A 17,407-nucleotide genomic window follows, 5' to 3' on the forward strand; every position below is an offset into this window, starting at 1 on the left:
GTACTGACGAGATCAGTTTTGCACGGCTGGTTGAATTTCTGAATTGATCTGCCACTTTGTCCGAATACTTGCACATTTGTGGCACTTGAGCACTGATTTGCTTGTCCATGAGCTTGTCTTTGATCTTGAGGTGGTCATTGGGCTGTTTAGGAATTCACCGATTTTAAATCAACATAGCTCGTTTTATTCGTTACACGTTGTAGAACATTTCATAGAAGAAACTTTTTTGAAAAAATGATTCTCCGCGATCAAAATTGAAGAAAAAGAAAATAATCAATTGAAAGTTTTCACATTAAACGGGCAAGATGGCGACTTCGAATACATTTCAATACTTTCACAGATTGCTGTTAGCCGAGAAGCGTCTATGCGATACTTCTTACTCATAACGATACACGCTGAGCGTGTGTTTGTTCTTAAACACATTGACGAATTATTCAAATTTAAATCTAGTTATCGTTGTTGTGTAGAATTAATACCCTTCTCATGTAGACGGTCGCAATACAGCCGAAAATCGAAAAAAAGTTTAAATTTAAACCCATTCATATACCCCAAATGTATGTTTAAACACGAAAAGATCAGGTTTTTATGACTCTTGGAGTCGCATTCCTGCAAAACTAAATATTCAGCCAATTTTTCGGCGGTGTCAATAAAAAATCAATATCATTTTTGAGCGAACTTACAGATTTCCCGACATTAATATTCTAATAATTACTAACATTAAAATATCGAGAAAAGTCGATTTCTAGTCAAAATCATGAGAGAGTGAGGGTTGATCGTAAACCCATATTATTTCAAAATAGCAGCAGATTCTTTAATGAAAACCCTGGAAAATTCATTTCTGAGGTACCTCCATGCAAAATTCGATTGACAATTTTTGAGAATTCCAAAATTCGATTATCACAACTATTTTTCGAATCATTATGTTAATACGACGATGACGATGACGATGACGATGACGACGACGACGACGACGACGACGACGACGACGACGACTGCACACGAACGGAAAAATGTTTCAAAAATATTTTTTCTATGCGTTTCATGAGTTTTTATGACGATCTAATTAACAATGTTTACGGAAAAGTAACATTTCTCTAAATACAGATTTTCCATCTTTTTATTTCCATATAAGCGGAAATTTTTTAGACCAGATTGGAAATCTGAAAACGCAGAAATTATGTGATAATTATGTACCCCATAAATGCCCTAATTTCAATCATCCCAAAATGCCCCAATTCAATAACCTAATTCACGATAGTATTGCTCACTTGCGAGTGCTTGCACATTAAATACCTTCTTTGATAGGTCGAAAAAGTTAGAGAAGTTGAATCTTTTTTTAGTTGTTATAAATAGCTTCTGTAGTCAAAATTTGGCATATCCGGTATTTACATAGTTATTACCGATAGTTATTCATTAATGATGGAAACTAGGTAAGTTATATCAATTCTTTACGTAAATCAATTTCTATTTAAATTTTTTATATCTTTCGGACTCTACGTGAATCGTAAATTCAAAGCTACCAACTATGTTTAGATTACACATAAAGTTTCTCTTCACCTCTTTGAAAAATTGAACGATGACTTTTGTAGTCATTGAAACTGATATTACAACATTCAACGCTCCAGTTTGTCTATCTATAACCGTTGACGATCAGCTCCCATAAGGGCATTTTAATGTGTGGTTTTTCGCTTGTTCATGAATCAATTTTATTTCAATGAGTTGAGAACCAAAATCCATGTAGAACTAAAAAATTTGTTATAATTGTATATTCAAAAGATCCGGTTTTTTCAAGAATCCGGTTTTTTCAAGAGAAACCAAAATGTTCAGCCAGTACTTGGTGGTGTCAATAAAAACAAAATTTGACAAATTATTTAAATTATTATTCATCGGCTTGTAAAACATTTCACATGTCTTACTGACCGAGGATTGATGAAAAGTTGAAGAGATATACACCTGGAAAACTTTTAAGTTACGATAGTATTAAATTGTATTTTAGTTTTTCCTTTCCTTTTTTTGTCAATATTGTGAACTCTTGATTGCTATAGTGTACTTGTATTCGTGCCAATGTGAGAGAGGGGATCGCAATGACGTGAATATATTAGATTTCTACTGCGCGATTACATTCATTTCTTTACTTCGCACTTTTCACCATTTACAGGAACCAGCAAAACAAGGATTTATTTGATATGTTATAGAACCTATACGCTTATTGCTTAGTAGTCTTGTTTGAAGTCGAGACGCGATTCAGAAGGGGAAAAAGTAAGCATGAACTGAGCAATGTTGCAAAAACAACTTCAACAACGGTAAAGACACGCGTAAAGAAAATTTATTAACATTCGAATCGGAAGATAGTATTCGACAAATTGTATAAAGAATTTATTCAAACGGTGCAAATATTCTTATAAAAATACAAATATGTGAAAACTGTTATTTATTTGGAAAGACGTAATACAATTTGAATGAAGCAAAGCTTTTACATCCAGTGTAACAGTTTTACAATTTGGAAAGATAAATGAAAGTGGACTTCGTAAATAATAAAATGCAATTCTACCTGTTTTCTACAGTATTTATATTTCTGTATGTGCTTCGGATAACTTTGAGTCGTGATGCACCAATCGTCACAATACCAGTTCAAGGCCAAATATCGGGTTTCTATTCAAAAATGTTTCGAACACAAACTATTGTTGGATATCTAGGAATTCCATATGCACAGCCCCCACTTGAAGATAGACGATTTGCACCACCGTCTCAAGATCCACTTCCATCATGGCCAGGAATTCGTAATGGAAGCATTCCACCAATGCAGTGCTGGTCAGATTTCCGCAAACCAATCAAGAATCACGATGAAATTTTCTTTAAAATTCTGGGCATCGATCCCAGACTTTCAAACATAACACAGTTCAGTGAAGACTGCCTATTCCTGAATATTTTCCTGCCGGATGGTAAGCCAAATTAATGTCTTCATAATTATAAAATTAAATTTAAATTAACACTTGAATGTTGTTAGCGGGTCACGAGAGACCCGAGTGTTTCATGGCCTATAACTCGAACTGAATGCAAGGTATCACTTTCATGTCTTCAGCAAAATTATAACTCTATCTATACAGAATAGATTTCTTAAATATAACGATGAAAAGTATCCGCTCCTTCATACTTAAAAATCATGTTTTGTAAATAACCTTCATGGAAAAAATGAAGTTTTGAAATAAAAATGGGTCACCAATGGCCCTAACAACATTCAAGTGTTTACTTTGTAGATAGCGCCATATATTTATATAGGAATTAATCTAGTTTGAGGTTAAATTACCCTCTACATCGGGTAAACCGCTATTTTACAACATGTCAAGATGACAGATTCTCCATTTAATTTAGGAGTGTAGGCCGGCTGAAGCGTTAACATCGTATTAACGGCCTTAATGACTTCAAAAGTCATCGTTCAATTCATCAAAGAAAAGTTCTACGTCTAGTCTAACAAGTCCCTGTTGGTAGTTATGGATTTACAATTTAGTAGAGACCGAAAGACATAAAAAATTATTCTGATTTTCGCAAATACATTGACACAAAAGGTAGTTTCCATTATAAAGTAATACATATATCTATGGGTGAGATTGAGAGTAGTGTATGTTTCATTGACTTTGTTACGAAAGAGAAGAGCAAGTTTCTGTCGACTTAAAAATGGTTAAAAGCGAGTATGTTCGTTTTTAGCGGGTCCTCGCGGTTTTTCACGGTTTCCGCGGAACTGATAAGAGATAACAACTTGGTGTCTTCGGCAAAGTTGTAGCACTCGAGGTCTTCTATAACATTGCTGAAGTCAGTTAAGCGCGAAAAATGATAAGAAAAAAAAAGTTCCATATAAAATTTGCTTTTTTATGTGCGCGATTTGCGCACAACTGACAAGAGATAAGAGATAATTGTCTTCAGCCTAGTTATAGAAGACTTCGAGTACTACAACTTTGCCGAAGACACCATGTTGTTATCTTTTATCAGTTGCGCGAAAACCATGAAGACCGCGGAGGCTAGACGGTACTACAACATACTCTACTTTAACGCCAACAGAATCATCAGAAAACATACTCGCCTTTTCAAAAATATAAATCAAAGAAAAAACATACTCCACTCTCAATCTCACCCATTGATATAGTCCATACGAAATGTGCAGAGACGTAAAATGTTCGCCATTTACTTTTCTATTGGCAATATATTACATAGTGCAACATTCTTTTGGTCATCGATTAGAGCATAAGTTTTGAGGATCGCTGCTGAAAGTACTTACCAAAACTAGGAATGCTGCATCATTCGTTTTGCCAATTTGGCTCAGGATCTTTCATTTTATGAAATCATGTATTTTTTGCTCAAACTGGATAGTCCAGTTAACAAAATTTATGAACATTCTATACCTAAAAAATCGCATCTGACTAGGCTTATAGGGCAAAATGTCGAAAAAAGGGCGATTTTTTCCACTTTTTTGGCTCAAAGTCACTTGTCGCTACCAAACGATATCATCGAACATTTTCGGAGTTCAATAACTTTTCAACTACTCGAAATAGAGCAATAGTTTTTGAAGAAATTTTTTAGTACTTCTCATGGGCTTTGCAGACCAAGTAATAAAAGTACTAAAAGAGTACTGAAATGTACTAAAAAGTACTAAATCCTCTCAATGGTTCTGGACAACTGTGGGTGATGTTGCAGTACACTACATAGTACTAAATAGTACTAAAATTGCCAGAATTTAACTGTTACAGATCCTCATGAACGTTACTCGCTGAAATATTTAGATAAACTTTAAAAATATTACTGTTCAAACAGCTGACAAATCCATGAGATGTACATAGCCAATATTGAACTAAATACCGATATTTCAGCCGATGTCTCTCTTATGTACTGCAAATGCGTTACAACATAACGCATGAAAAATGGGGCTGTGAGAATGAAAATGGCAATACAGGAATAAACATTCTGAAACGAAAAATAGAACAGCAAACACGCAAAAGTGAATCATGAATGTTTGTCAAAAATTGTTTGAGCAGCAGCAGTGAACCACGAGTATCGGTACGTGTGCGTAAATTCATCATTCGCTTCAACACAGCGCTCATTCAAGATTCACTTTTGAGAATTTTCTTTCTTAGCGGCTTAATATTCATAACGCACTGGCACCGACTCAGTGATGTCAACAATATTGGGTCTGGGAATTAGTTTTGTCGATTTTTTTAAATTTTCAAACATTTATTTGAATACCAAAATGAAATTACATTTCAATCAAAATATTGTCCATCGGAAGCGATGACCTTCTGCCACAATGTGGGCAATTGACGGATGCCTGCCTTAAAAAATTCCTCATCTTTTGAGGCTATAAATGCATCGAGACAATTTTGGATTTCTTCAACTGAAGAGAACCGCTCTCCGTCCATATGGTTTTGCATAGATCGAAACAAATGGTAGTCGGAAGGAGCCAGGTCTGGGCTATACGGGGCGTGAGCCAAAACTTCCCATCCGCTATTTTCCAAGTAGTTTTTGACCGATTTCTCAATGTGTGGCCGAGCATTGTCATGTAGGAAAATCAATGTCTCTTTTCTGGTCTCCCATTTCGTGCGTTTTTCTTTGATTGCTTGTTTCAAACGTATCAATTGTTGTCGGTAGAAAGGCCCATCGATGGTTTGACCACTTCTCAGCAGCTCATAATACACCACTCCCTCCTCATCCCACCAAATAGACAGCATTACCTTGTCGCCGTGAATTTCTTGTTTTGGCTGTGATGTTGCTGGTTGGCCGGGCTTAACATACGATGCTTTGCGCTTGGGGTTATCGTAATGAATCCATTTTTCGTCACCAGTGACAATTCGATACAGAAAACCTCTTTTTTTGTGCCTTGCGAGCAGCATTTCGCAAGTCACTAAACGCCTTTCAGCTTGTGCTGGCGTCAATTCATGTGGTACCCAATTTGACAACTTGCGAATGAAACCAAGGGCCCTTAAACGATATCCAACAGTGCTTCGGTCAACATTCAATGCTCTGGCAAGCTCATCTTGAGTTTGACTCGAATCTTCATCAAGCAATGCCTCCAATTCCGCATCTTCAAACTTTTTTGGCTGGCCGGGACGTTCCTTGTCTTCCGTGCTAAAATCACCACTTTTGAACCGTGAAAACCACCGTTCACATGTACGTTCCGATGGAGCATGCTCACCATAGGCTTCCACCAACATTCGATGCGCTTCAGCCGCAGTTTTCTTCAAATGAAAGCAAAAAATTAATGCTTGCGGGAAATGTTGCTTTCTCGGTACAAAATTTGACATATTTAAGGCGCAAAAAAAATGTTTATCCAAACTTCGATGAAATGATAGATGATGATTTTTGTAGTTTGACACTAGACCACTCATGTGAAAAAGAAAAAAGTATTGCCCGATACAACCATGCAAAGTTACGCCATCTTTTGAAAAATCGACACGATTAATTCCCAGACCCAATACAAATCAATTTTTCTAATTTGCGTTGATATTGGTAGTCTCCACTGACACGGTACCAGCGTGCTATGAATATTTGCTGTTGTGCGAACAGCACAGATGCTCCCACTCTCTCTGCTGCGTTGTGATTTTGCAATGTTTGTTTGTTGTCGCATTTCTTCTGTGTTATTTTCCATGCGCTACGATTTCAGTGATGTTGTCATTTCATTCATGTATGTACATTCATTCTAATGCTGTTCGTTCATGCCAATGCCGTTTAATAAGCGGAGCTCGTTTACGTGCTGAGACTTAAGCACCCCCTAAATTCTCAAAAGTGAATCTTGAATGAGCGCTGTGTTGAAGCAAATCATGAATTTACGCACACGTACCGATACTCATGGTTCACTGCTCAAACATTCATGATTCACTTTTGCGTGTTTGCTGTTTTATGTTTCGTTTCAGAATGTTTATTCCTGTATTGCCATTTTAATTCTCACAGCCTCAAATATCCGTACAGCGATAATTTGTGACTACGAAATCGGTTAACTTTTCAATTCTATGGGCGCTGCCATGTTGAAAATTTACGTGCGATATGGTGTACGCACTCAATAGTTCCACTTATTTCAATAAGGAATCTCTATAGGTGGCGCTGCCACATCGTCATTGACATCGAGTCAAATATTGTCAAATATAATAACATTGTTTACATAGGCTTTTATCGCAGTACGCAAATATCGGATAAATTTATTTGATATTTGAAATTTATCTAAATAAATTTATGTGCAACTACATGTTGAATGACGTTTAACACTATGACGGTTTTTGGGGAATCCAGGGCCCCAAGCGAAATTTAAAGTTGAATAAAAGTACTAAACAGTGTATAAACCAACCGGAGTTAAGTCTTATTTTATAGATTGAATATTTCTCTACACGAATGACATATGCACATATGCATATGTGTAAGTATGTGTAAAATACAGCCTTCCGAAAAACATGTTACGCTGTTGTTCTTTGGGGACTACAGGGCCCCATGGCTATTTTATTTTATTACTGGACTATGATAAGAGATATCGACTTAGTCTCTGTGGCAGTGTTGTGGACTAGTTTATGTACTACAATTTCGCCGTAGACATCAAGTCGTTATCTCTTATCAGTTACGCGAAAAGCCGCGAAAACTTGAAAAACGCGAATTCATAGTTTCTCATTTTTCAAGGACCTGATATGAAATAATGGGATGATTTCTATAGCAAAGTTGTAGCTCTGGTTGAGTACTAAATTTTTGCCACAGACACCAAGTCGTTATCTCTTATCAGTTAAGCGAAAAAATGATAAGAAAAAATTCGCGTTTTTCACGGTTTTCTGCGGTTTCTCGCGTTTTCCGCGAAACTAATAAGAGATAGAGAGATGATGTCTATAGCAAAGTTGTAGAGCAGCTTGAGTAATACAACTTTACTACAGAATCAAGACGTTATCTCTTATCGATTACGCGATAAGAGAGATAAGAAAAAATTCGCGTTTTTCACGGTTTTCGCGTAACTGATAAGAGATAACGACTTGATGTCTGTGGCATAGTTGAAGAACTTGACCAGAGCTACAACTTTGCCACACAACACCATCTCGTTATCTCTTATCAGTTCCGTGAAAAATGATAAGAAAAAACGCGTATTTTTCGCGGTTTTCAGCGGTTTCTCGCGTATTCGGCGAAACTGATAAGAGATAACAAGATGATTTTCGGCAAAGTTGTAGAACAGCTTCAGTATCACAACTTCGCCATACACATCAAGTCGTTATCTCTTATCAGTTACGCGGAAACCGCGAAAACCGCGATTTTTTCTTATCATTTTTTCACGTAACTGATAAGAGATAACGACTTGGTGTCTGTGGCAAAGTTGTAGTATTCGACCTGCTCTACATTTCTGCCGAAGAAGCAAGTCTCTTACTTCTTATCAGCTTCACTAAAAATGAGGTGGGAAAATGTCGCGATTTTCGCGGTTTTTCGCGGAACCGATAGGATATAAGCAATATTTGTTGCAGCAAAATTATAGCAAACCTCGAGTATTACAACTTTGCCTCAGACACTATTTTGTTATCTCTTATCACAGTCCAGATTTCATATGAAGTACCCTGGAGTCCCCAAAGAACAGAAATAGGTAAAAAGTGTGAAGAACCGTCAAAGTTTTAAAATATGATTTCTGACAAATGCCATTTCTAAGTCAAAATTTTTGCTAGTGGATATTTTTGAAATTTTTCGTTGCTATGAAAATTGTTGGGCCCAATAATGATGTTTTGCATCAAAACATCCGAAGGTTTCATTAATTTTTAGGATTTTTTTGGGATTCTTCGTTAAAGTTCGAACTTTAATTGTGTCGCTGAGCATAAAAATTTGAATACAGATCTGTTACAGCAACAACCGAACATAAAATATTGTTCCCTAAAAACGTTACATGAATTTCTATCCCACGCGAGTGTAACATGAGCTAATACTGTTTCTAATGCAACTCATGTTACACTCGCGTTAGATGGAAATTCATGTAACGTTTTTAGGGAACAATATTTTATGTTCGGTTGTTGCTGAAACAGATCTGTATCCCCATTTTTATGCTCAGCGACACAATTAAAGTGCGAACTTTAAAAAAAAATTCGTTTCTTCGCATTTTTGGGCGGTTTTATTGATAGAATGGAATGAATTAGGACGATTAATGATGATCTGACCCAAAAGCCGCCTAAAATTTACCGTTTTTTGGATTTTTTTTCGATTTTTCCCGATTATTTTTTTCGTTTTTTCTGGCATTTTTCGAGAAATTTCAATGCGATTGAACATATTTGGGCATAAATAGAGGTTTTACATTGGAATTTTGCAATTTTTTTCTCTCGATTTTTTGTAATTTTTTTGCAAAATTTCTGAAGTCCTATAGCTTCTCAACGACTCGAAGTAGAGCAATAGTGTCTGTGGCAACTTTTTAGTACTCCTCAAGGCCTTTGCATACCATGTTCTAAAAGTACTAAAAATGTACTAAAAAGTACTAAATTGTGTAAAACTTTTACTTTTGGGTATTTTTACGATTTTCAACATTTACTAGATTTTAGTACATTTTTAGTACTTTTAGAACATGGTATGCAAAGGTCTTCGGATGTTTTGATGCAAAACATCATTATTGGGCCCAACAATTTTCATAGCAACGAAAAATTTCAAAAATATCCATTAGCAAAAATTTATCGATTTGACGATGTACGTGGGCACAAATTTAATAATTGCATCGTCTAAAGTGTCGTGTAGCAAATTCACTTTCTCGGTGATTGTCTTTCCATGGAATAATGCGGTGAAGTTGATGCTTGCTAGGTGTTCATTCATACCAGCATAGTTGGCCCGCTTGAAGTTGAAAGCCTTTGTAGTGATGTTGGCTTCGGTTGTGTTGTTTTCATACCATTCAAATGTAGCCAATATCGGTGGATGATGACTTTCAATTTTTTTTCTTTAGTGCGTTGGCCTTATCAACACGCTCAACTGTGATGTTGATGAAATCATTTGTGAAAAACAAATTCAATAGGCGACCCTTCGACTCATTACGGACATGATTCGCCTGATGGACTCCCATGCTCATGAGTCCCTGGATAAAAGTGGCCGTTTACTCTGGTGCAAATTTAGTTGGAATTAAAATGTTGTCATTGTCGCTATCGATTGACCATTCCAAATGCGGCAAATTAAAATCACCAACAAAAATTAGAACATCTTCTGGATCAGATGCTATTTGGTGCATGGCCGCTAAGTTTTAGTCGTAGATTGATTGCGGTAAATTTGGTGGAATGTATGCACAATGCACATTAGATGACATGTGATTTAGTAATAGCTTTCACACAAACATATTCCAAATCGTCAGCACCGGCAATTTTTATTTCTTCACTGGAGAATTTTTCGTTTTTAGTCGCAATTAGTACTCCACGTTGAAATAGTCTGTCCCTACGAAAAACGGAATACGAATCGTCAAAAAATTCAGCATCATAAATATCTTTTCTGAGCCACGTCTCAGTCAGAATTATCCTGTCGTAATCGTAGAAAGTGGCACCACAATAGAAGCGCTCTTCTTTGGGACATATACTGAAACAGTTCTGATAGTAAATTTTAGTGTAGAAAGCGCAATCATCCGATGTGGCATGATTTACTACCATTGTGATAGCCTTGTTGATTTCCTGCGCAGCGATCGTTGAAGCAGTATTGGTGGCAATTCGGCTTCAGTTGCGAGCATCAGCTCTTCTGGCACAGTTTTTATTTTATTTTATTTTATTAAACACCGCCAAGCTCTGGCTGAATATAATGTGGGTTTTGTTAGAGGTTTGGCCGGAAGAGAGTGCAAGACTGGTACACATTGAAAATAATGAACAATAGTAGCAGTAACTTTCGATAACTTTCAGTTCTCGCCTCGTTAAAAACCTGGCTCTTTTCGTACATTATGAGGTAATCACAATAGTAGGAACATGAAAACGAAGACAGTCATACAACCAAGATGGAAATGCTTATAGTAGTCTATAGCAAACGGCCCAAGATAACCTTTGGTAAACTTTTCCAAAGGGACAAAGGCTAGTAACTAGAGCATTTGATGTTAATTGATAAATAATTCAAAATTGACTTCAAAGATAAGAATATTAACTCGCCGACTCGGCTACAACAAAGCACAAAATCAAAATAAAATCTACAATAAATAAGTGTAAACATCACAGATAAGTATGTATCATCTTTTCAATACACATAAAAGAATGTATGGAAAAATTCGTCAGTCTTTTAATATTGATTTTGCTGTGTGATCCGTGTGAGATGAGTTGAATTCCACGTGGGTGGTTGGAACCTGGGACAGCCCCGCTCATGTTTGTTGCAATCAGAAGCAACCCAAAAGGCACCCGGGCAGTATGCTTTGTCCTTAATGAATTCTTCCGCTTGGGATCATGGATCGGGTTTAACGGCAACATGAAAATCGAAATTTCATCATTAATGTGGGCAGTATCAAGGTGTTCTCGTAGAGAACATATACAAAAAATGAGGTTACCTGGATGAAAATTGAATTTGAACGTGCTTGCCGGCGTTTCCTTTGTGGATGCTGGTTCTTGGTGTGTCTCCAAACTTTTCGCTGAGCGTACGCTTTGCCAACCCCGTTTTTTGGCTTGGAGCGATCGATTGTTTCGTTTTGTTTTGTTTTAGTTGGATTCGATTTCTCGGGTTGCTTTTTGGTGCCAATCAAGTTTTTCGGCTCCGTCCGGACATGCGAAGTGGATTTCGACCAGTTTTGGGGGCTGCCTTTGGCACGAATTCTTTTGTGGTAACGCCAGTAGGCCAAAAACTGCTGAAAAAATCAACATACTCAGCTGGCACATCCAGTTTGAACGAGACGAAAGACGAATTTGACACCTTTATTTTGTTTGGTCTCAGACTGGTGTAGGTCACGTTGTCAGTGAAGGGACGGGTGCTTTCGATCGCCTTCAAGTGACCAGCAATAACTGAAATATCAGTCACCGGGTTGAATGGACTGATGTGCACTTCGAATTCGAGTTCGAAAACGGAGTATATACAAAATTTAGACACCCTAAATCGTCCAAAAATGTCGTTGTGACATTTGTTGTTTTGTGACAACGTGGACTTTTTTTAAACATATTCATACATAGGAAATTCCGTATCAGGGGACTTATGGCCACAAGGAGTGGTTTTGCAGGAATGATATATTAATCAAAATAGTAGCTCGTGATGAGAGAAAGAAATTTTCACTATTAATCGTCTCCAAAAAAAACATCTTATGCGCCGAAAGTCCTCTAATACTGAATGGCCCATGTATTAATATGTTTAAAAAAGACCATAATGCTGGTATCTTTTAAGGCAGTTGGTTATCAGGATTGACATGTTCAGCAAATTTGTAGCTCTTGATAAGTACAGTGAATTTGACCCAAACACAAATGCAAAATAATCTACCATTTCTGAATTCTAACCTAAAATGTCAAATAAATGGCGTCATTTTGATAGCAACTGTCACATTTTTATGGCTGTATCTCTTGAACTATTTCAAAGATTTGGTCGATTATTATTGCATTTATTAAGCTTTCAAACAACACTCACTATGCTTCAATATCATTCTTGGTTCGCGAAATATTCGCATGTGTTGAGGATGGCAAATGGAAAATATGATAAAAAAAAGTTTGACCGTCTCCATTCTTCTACAGAATGGTTCGGTGGAACAAAACATATGCAGCATTTCGAATCTTCACAAGCTTGGGCATCAAGCTATGCTTCTAGTTTTCAAATTCCAACGCGGTTTTTCCATTTATGAAAATATGTAACGAACCGTGCTCTCAATTTTGTTCAGTGACAATTGACATTGTTACACATTTTTGGGGAAAAAATCCCGAAATTCAAAAATATACAAAAAAATTCTTCTACAATTTTTTAGTTCACATTATTCTGCAATAAAAAGGATAAATGTTTGAATGAATAAAACGAATTACGTCAATGAAAAATTGTCGGTACATTTTTTTGCCAGAGGTTCTCTCAATTTTGTCCATGACTGTATATTATTTACCAAAAAGGCCATCGTGGTTTTCCACAACTTACCACGAGTATCCCTTGCACAAATCTACGACAAAAGAGACCTCCATTCTAAAGAGTTTCCCCCTATTCCGTATCATTTAGAATACAGGTGGGCGAATTCGCGAGTATATACTCTCATACTCACCCATTTCGAAAATGAGTATGTCTCGACATACTCTCATACTCATAGATACTCTTTGAGTATGAGAGTATATACTCAGAGTATATACTCTTTGATTTTGAGTATGTCTCGACCTACTCATTTTTTACCCATAGAGTAACTCTACACCTACTCTTTTTCCTACTCTTTGTCATACTCTTTCTCCTACTCATTTGAGTATGTCTCGACGTCGACATACTCATTTTCAATTTTTTTTCTCCTCAGAAAAAGTTATATATCCTTTATATATTTTTCTGAGGGAGGGAAAACGAGTGGGTAAGTGTAGAGTTACTCTTTCGCAAAAAAATGAGTAAGTCGAGACATATTCAAATGAGTATGAAAAAGAGTATGAAAAAGAGTAGGAAAAAGAGTAGGAAAAAGAGTAGGTGTAGAGTTACTCTTTGGGTAAAAAATGAGTAGGTCGAGACATACTCAAAATCAAAGAGTATATACCCTGAGTATATACTCTCTTACTCAAAGAGTATCTATGAGTATGAGAGTATGTCGAGACAAACTCATTTCCCGTTTGTATGGGAGTAGGAGTAGGAGTATGAATTATACTCTCTTATTCCGCCCACCTGTAATTTAGAACATATATAACATTTGTACTAAATGCTACATCGCTTTCACCGACCAACAGATGGCGCTGCTAGTAACAACATATTTAGTTTATTTTTTCGGTACGGATCATTTTAAAAATATACAAAAATAAATATCGTTTTAGAGAAAGTACGGACCAATTGAAATCTCTCTCAACACTACACGTTCCTTTGTTCTCTTTCTTCATCAAACTAACAAAATTGAAACAATAATAATTTGGCCAATTTATTTAATTTTTTTCGTTGAATTTCATTTGAAATATCATGTATTTGTTAGTTTGATGATGAAAGAGAGAAAAGGAACGTGTAGTGTTGAGACAGATTTCAATTGATCTGTACTTTTTCTAAAACGATGATCAATGGTGATCGAAATACCAAATCGATATCACTGTTGTAGTTTTTGACACGAAAAAATTTGTTCAGTGGTATAACCGGCCTAGTCGTCTCGAGACGGGTCTCCTGATTACAACGGTACCCAACATTGTGCCAGATCTGGGTTCCAAAATCTGGCTTTTTTGCCCTCTTTTCGATTTTTCTTCTAATGCTCGATTTTGAGCCATTTTCAGCGTGATTTCGAATGGTAAAACCAAACTCCCGCAAATGTGATCGGCATGAAACTTTCGGGATCTCTTTTTTTTGCCAGACCTCGAAATTAGGGAAGATTAGAAGCCAATCGGAAGTGTTTTCCGGGTACCTTCCATACAAATTTTTCAAAAAAAAATTGGTTAAAATTGCACATTTTCACTGAAAATGAGCAAAAATTGATGTCAAATCAGTTGAAAATTATTTATTTCTGTTGTATTTGTTCAATGCTTGGGCTACAAGATGATAAATATGGTAGAAAGATGTAATATCAGCGATTTAGAGGTCAAAAATCGCATTAGCACCATAATTTCATCATTTCATGCGTTTAGCTCACTCTCAATCCTATGAACTGGGCCATTTTTGCATGAATTTTTTATGTTGGACAATTTTGCAACGGATAGATGCCAAAATGACAATTTTATCCATTCGAATTGGATTCTGGCAAATATACGGGCCGGTACGGACCAATTGAAATGTTTTCATTAATTGTCAAATCAGTGTACTAAATTATAGTCAAAAATGTTCAGTTTTTTTATTTATTCATTTTATTAATAATTCAATGTTCAGTTTTGTTTTTCATTACACACGGAAGATTCTGATGAAAAATATAAACCAATTTTTTCATAGAATATATTTTTATTGAACAATTTAAATATGTTATATGACGTAGCCATCTATTGTTCGGTTAACATACTATAGTACTAAACCAAAGTTCTAAATGCGAGGGGCAAATCACTCTTTTTGCAATTACTTCCCAAAAGTTGCAATTACTCTTTTTTTCAGCAATTACTTCAAAATTTACAATTACTTTCCATATACAAGTAATTGCAACCGACCAGTAATTGTTGAAAAATGGAGTAATTGAAACTTTTGTGAAGTAATTGCAAAAATAGTGATTTGCCCCTCGTCTAAATGATACGGAATTTTGTGCTTAGCTGGGGGAAACTCTTTGAGCAAAATCGGTCAAGGCGTTCAGTCTAAAAACCCAATGTTCAGAATCAGCCATAACGGTCTACCATGACCTACCACGAATATACGGTGCACAATGGCATTGTTTATGACCACATTACTGAGAATCTGATGTTTGTTATCACATAAGAGTCATCTGTGCTCTTGAACAATTAACCGGTCCATATACATATGTACATTTTTAGAAACAACATCGTTACGTCTACATGGGTAGTTTATAAGAAAATCCCGGAGTGCCGGTAGAAATTATATTGGTTTATATAGATAGAAGAATTTACACCTGACTGATACTCGGATTTCCGAGCGGAATTCGGCAAAAATGATGTGTTTAATAATATAAACCAATGTAATTACAGCGAAGCTCCGAGGTTTTCATACCAACTTCCCATGTAGACGGTCTCAACACAGGCAAAAATCGAAAAAAATGTTTAATATTTCTTTTCGATTCTCATACAGTATTTGGTAATCGCATTCCATTGGTGTTATCCCCACATCGGAATTTGCATTCCTCATCAGTTTGTTATCACTGGGAAGCAATTGTAAAATAAACGAGAAACACGTTGAATGATAAAATAATAGAGAAACATAGAACGTTCAAACGCGTTATAAAAATGGATCATGCACAAAGTGAAAATAAAAGTGATAGCTATGTTTCATTTTAAACATGTTACATTTTTAATTCAAAAGCGCTCTACGTTTCTCTACTATTTTAAACCAAATTTAAGGTTTTTTAATGAAAAGCCGGGGGTCAAGATGTTTCTTACCGATTCAATTCGTGTTCTGTTTATTAATTGAAAAATGCTATGGCAAGGAATTCTGGCGAATACTAACATATTATTGCTTAAGAACTTGGATTTTCTCTTACTGAAATGGATTTTACTATTTCACATCGATTTTTTCTTAAAATGTACTAGAAGGTATGCGTGTATGAGGCCAAGTTTTGGGATTCTCAGAAGAAATTTAGTTCGCATGATTTGAAATTTGATTAATTTTTATGATTTTTCTTTTCACATTTTGCGGTTGCAATCTTTATATTTTTGTGTCAGCTATACCAATCGTTCAAGGTTTAGCATTATAACGAAAAATAAAATCAATAAATAATTATTATTGGCCCAAGTCCTTGCGAACAATATAACTGAAACCAAAATAAAGAGAATGCAACTATAAATTATACAAACGAAAAATCATAAAAATAAAAGTGGGTCATTTGATTCGTTTTCTATTTCGTCTCACCTTTGTTAGTCAAATAATTTGGAATGTCCCTGTTGGTTGGAAAGAAGTAAATAAATTACCATTTTGTACATACATTTTTTCTTCAGCTTGTTATTCATAAAAATTATATTACGAAAGCATGTCATTTCGTTATAATAAAATTATCGGTAAGAACAATCGACAGCGACCACTAAGTATGCTTTGCGTTATTGCATGTTTTCATGGAGTTTCAACTGGAATTTAAATGTAAGAAAATGGAAATGTATCACAGCCGGCGACAAGCGCGAGTGGCGAAAGCACCTCCGAATATTGTTGAAAGTGAAACATTTAATCCTTGAAACTGAACAACCTCCTCCACATAAATATCCACTTGAAAATGATGTGAAATGCAAAAACCAACTATTCTACTTTATTCCGAACTAAATGTTTCATTTTCGTTTGGGGTCAAACAATTTCACTGGAGACGCGCAATATCCATAATAAACAATATAAATGATGTTATAGCAGTGTTCAAACCAGAGCCTGCTTTTCCAAATTTTTAGAACATCCCGATTTGAAAAATAAACAAATGACATTTTTTTGTAATGGAAGGGGAAAGTTAAAACACAATGTTTACTGCGCAGCTGCAGATACATCTTGATTGGGATTTGTATCGGATTGACTTTGAGTAAGTGCAAAAGCGGCATTTGCCCCAGACATATTTGTTCATTATCAGACATTTTTGTCAATAATTCTCACGTAGTTTCGAAGAGCAAAATAATGAGCACAACTGCATTCAAATGATTTTAATGAACGAATGACCGCAACTAAAATTAATATGCGATTGGTGCTCCAATTTTTCAAAGTTTGAATGTAAGCATGTCTGCGTTTATTTGGTGAT

The 17,407-nt window shown here is 35.9% G+C and overlaps 1 protein-coding gene across 4 annotated transcripts in view; it reads left to right on the top strand.

Annotated features, from left to right (window-relative positions):
• The first annotated feature begins 1,409 nt into the window (after nt 1–1,409).
• The window catches only part of LOC129572742 (neuroligin-3), a 24,829-nt gene continuing 8,831 nt past the window's right edge, over nt 1,410–17,407 (top strand). The window contains exons 1-2 of one of the 4 annotated variants that reach the window (XM_055452783.1): nt 1,410–1,430; nt 2,159–2,942. In XM_055452783.1, the coding sequence (XP_055308758.1) occupies nt 2,513–2,942 (430 nt within the window). In that variant the 5' untranslated portion in view covers nt 1,410–1,430; nt 2,159–2,512. Of the gene's footprint in view, nt 1,431–1,883; nt 2,943–17,407 lie in introns of those variants that run through there. The other 3 variants (XM_055452782.1, XM_055452784.1, XM_055452785.1) reach the window with 3 other exon arrangements.

Source organism: Sitodiplosis mosellana, unplaced genomic scaffold (genome assembly GCF_009176505.1).
Source record: "Sitodiplosis mosellana isolate CC-2019 unplaced genomic scaffold, AAFC_SMos_1.0 Smas_scaffold_5453, whole genome shotgun sequence".
Classification (NCBI taxonomy): domain Eukaryota; kingdom Metazoa; phylum Arthropoda; class Insecta; order Diptera; family Cecidomyiidae; genus Sitodiplosis; species Sitodiplosis mosellana.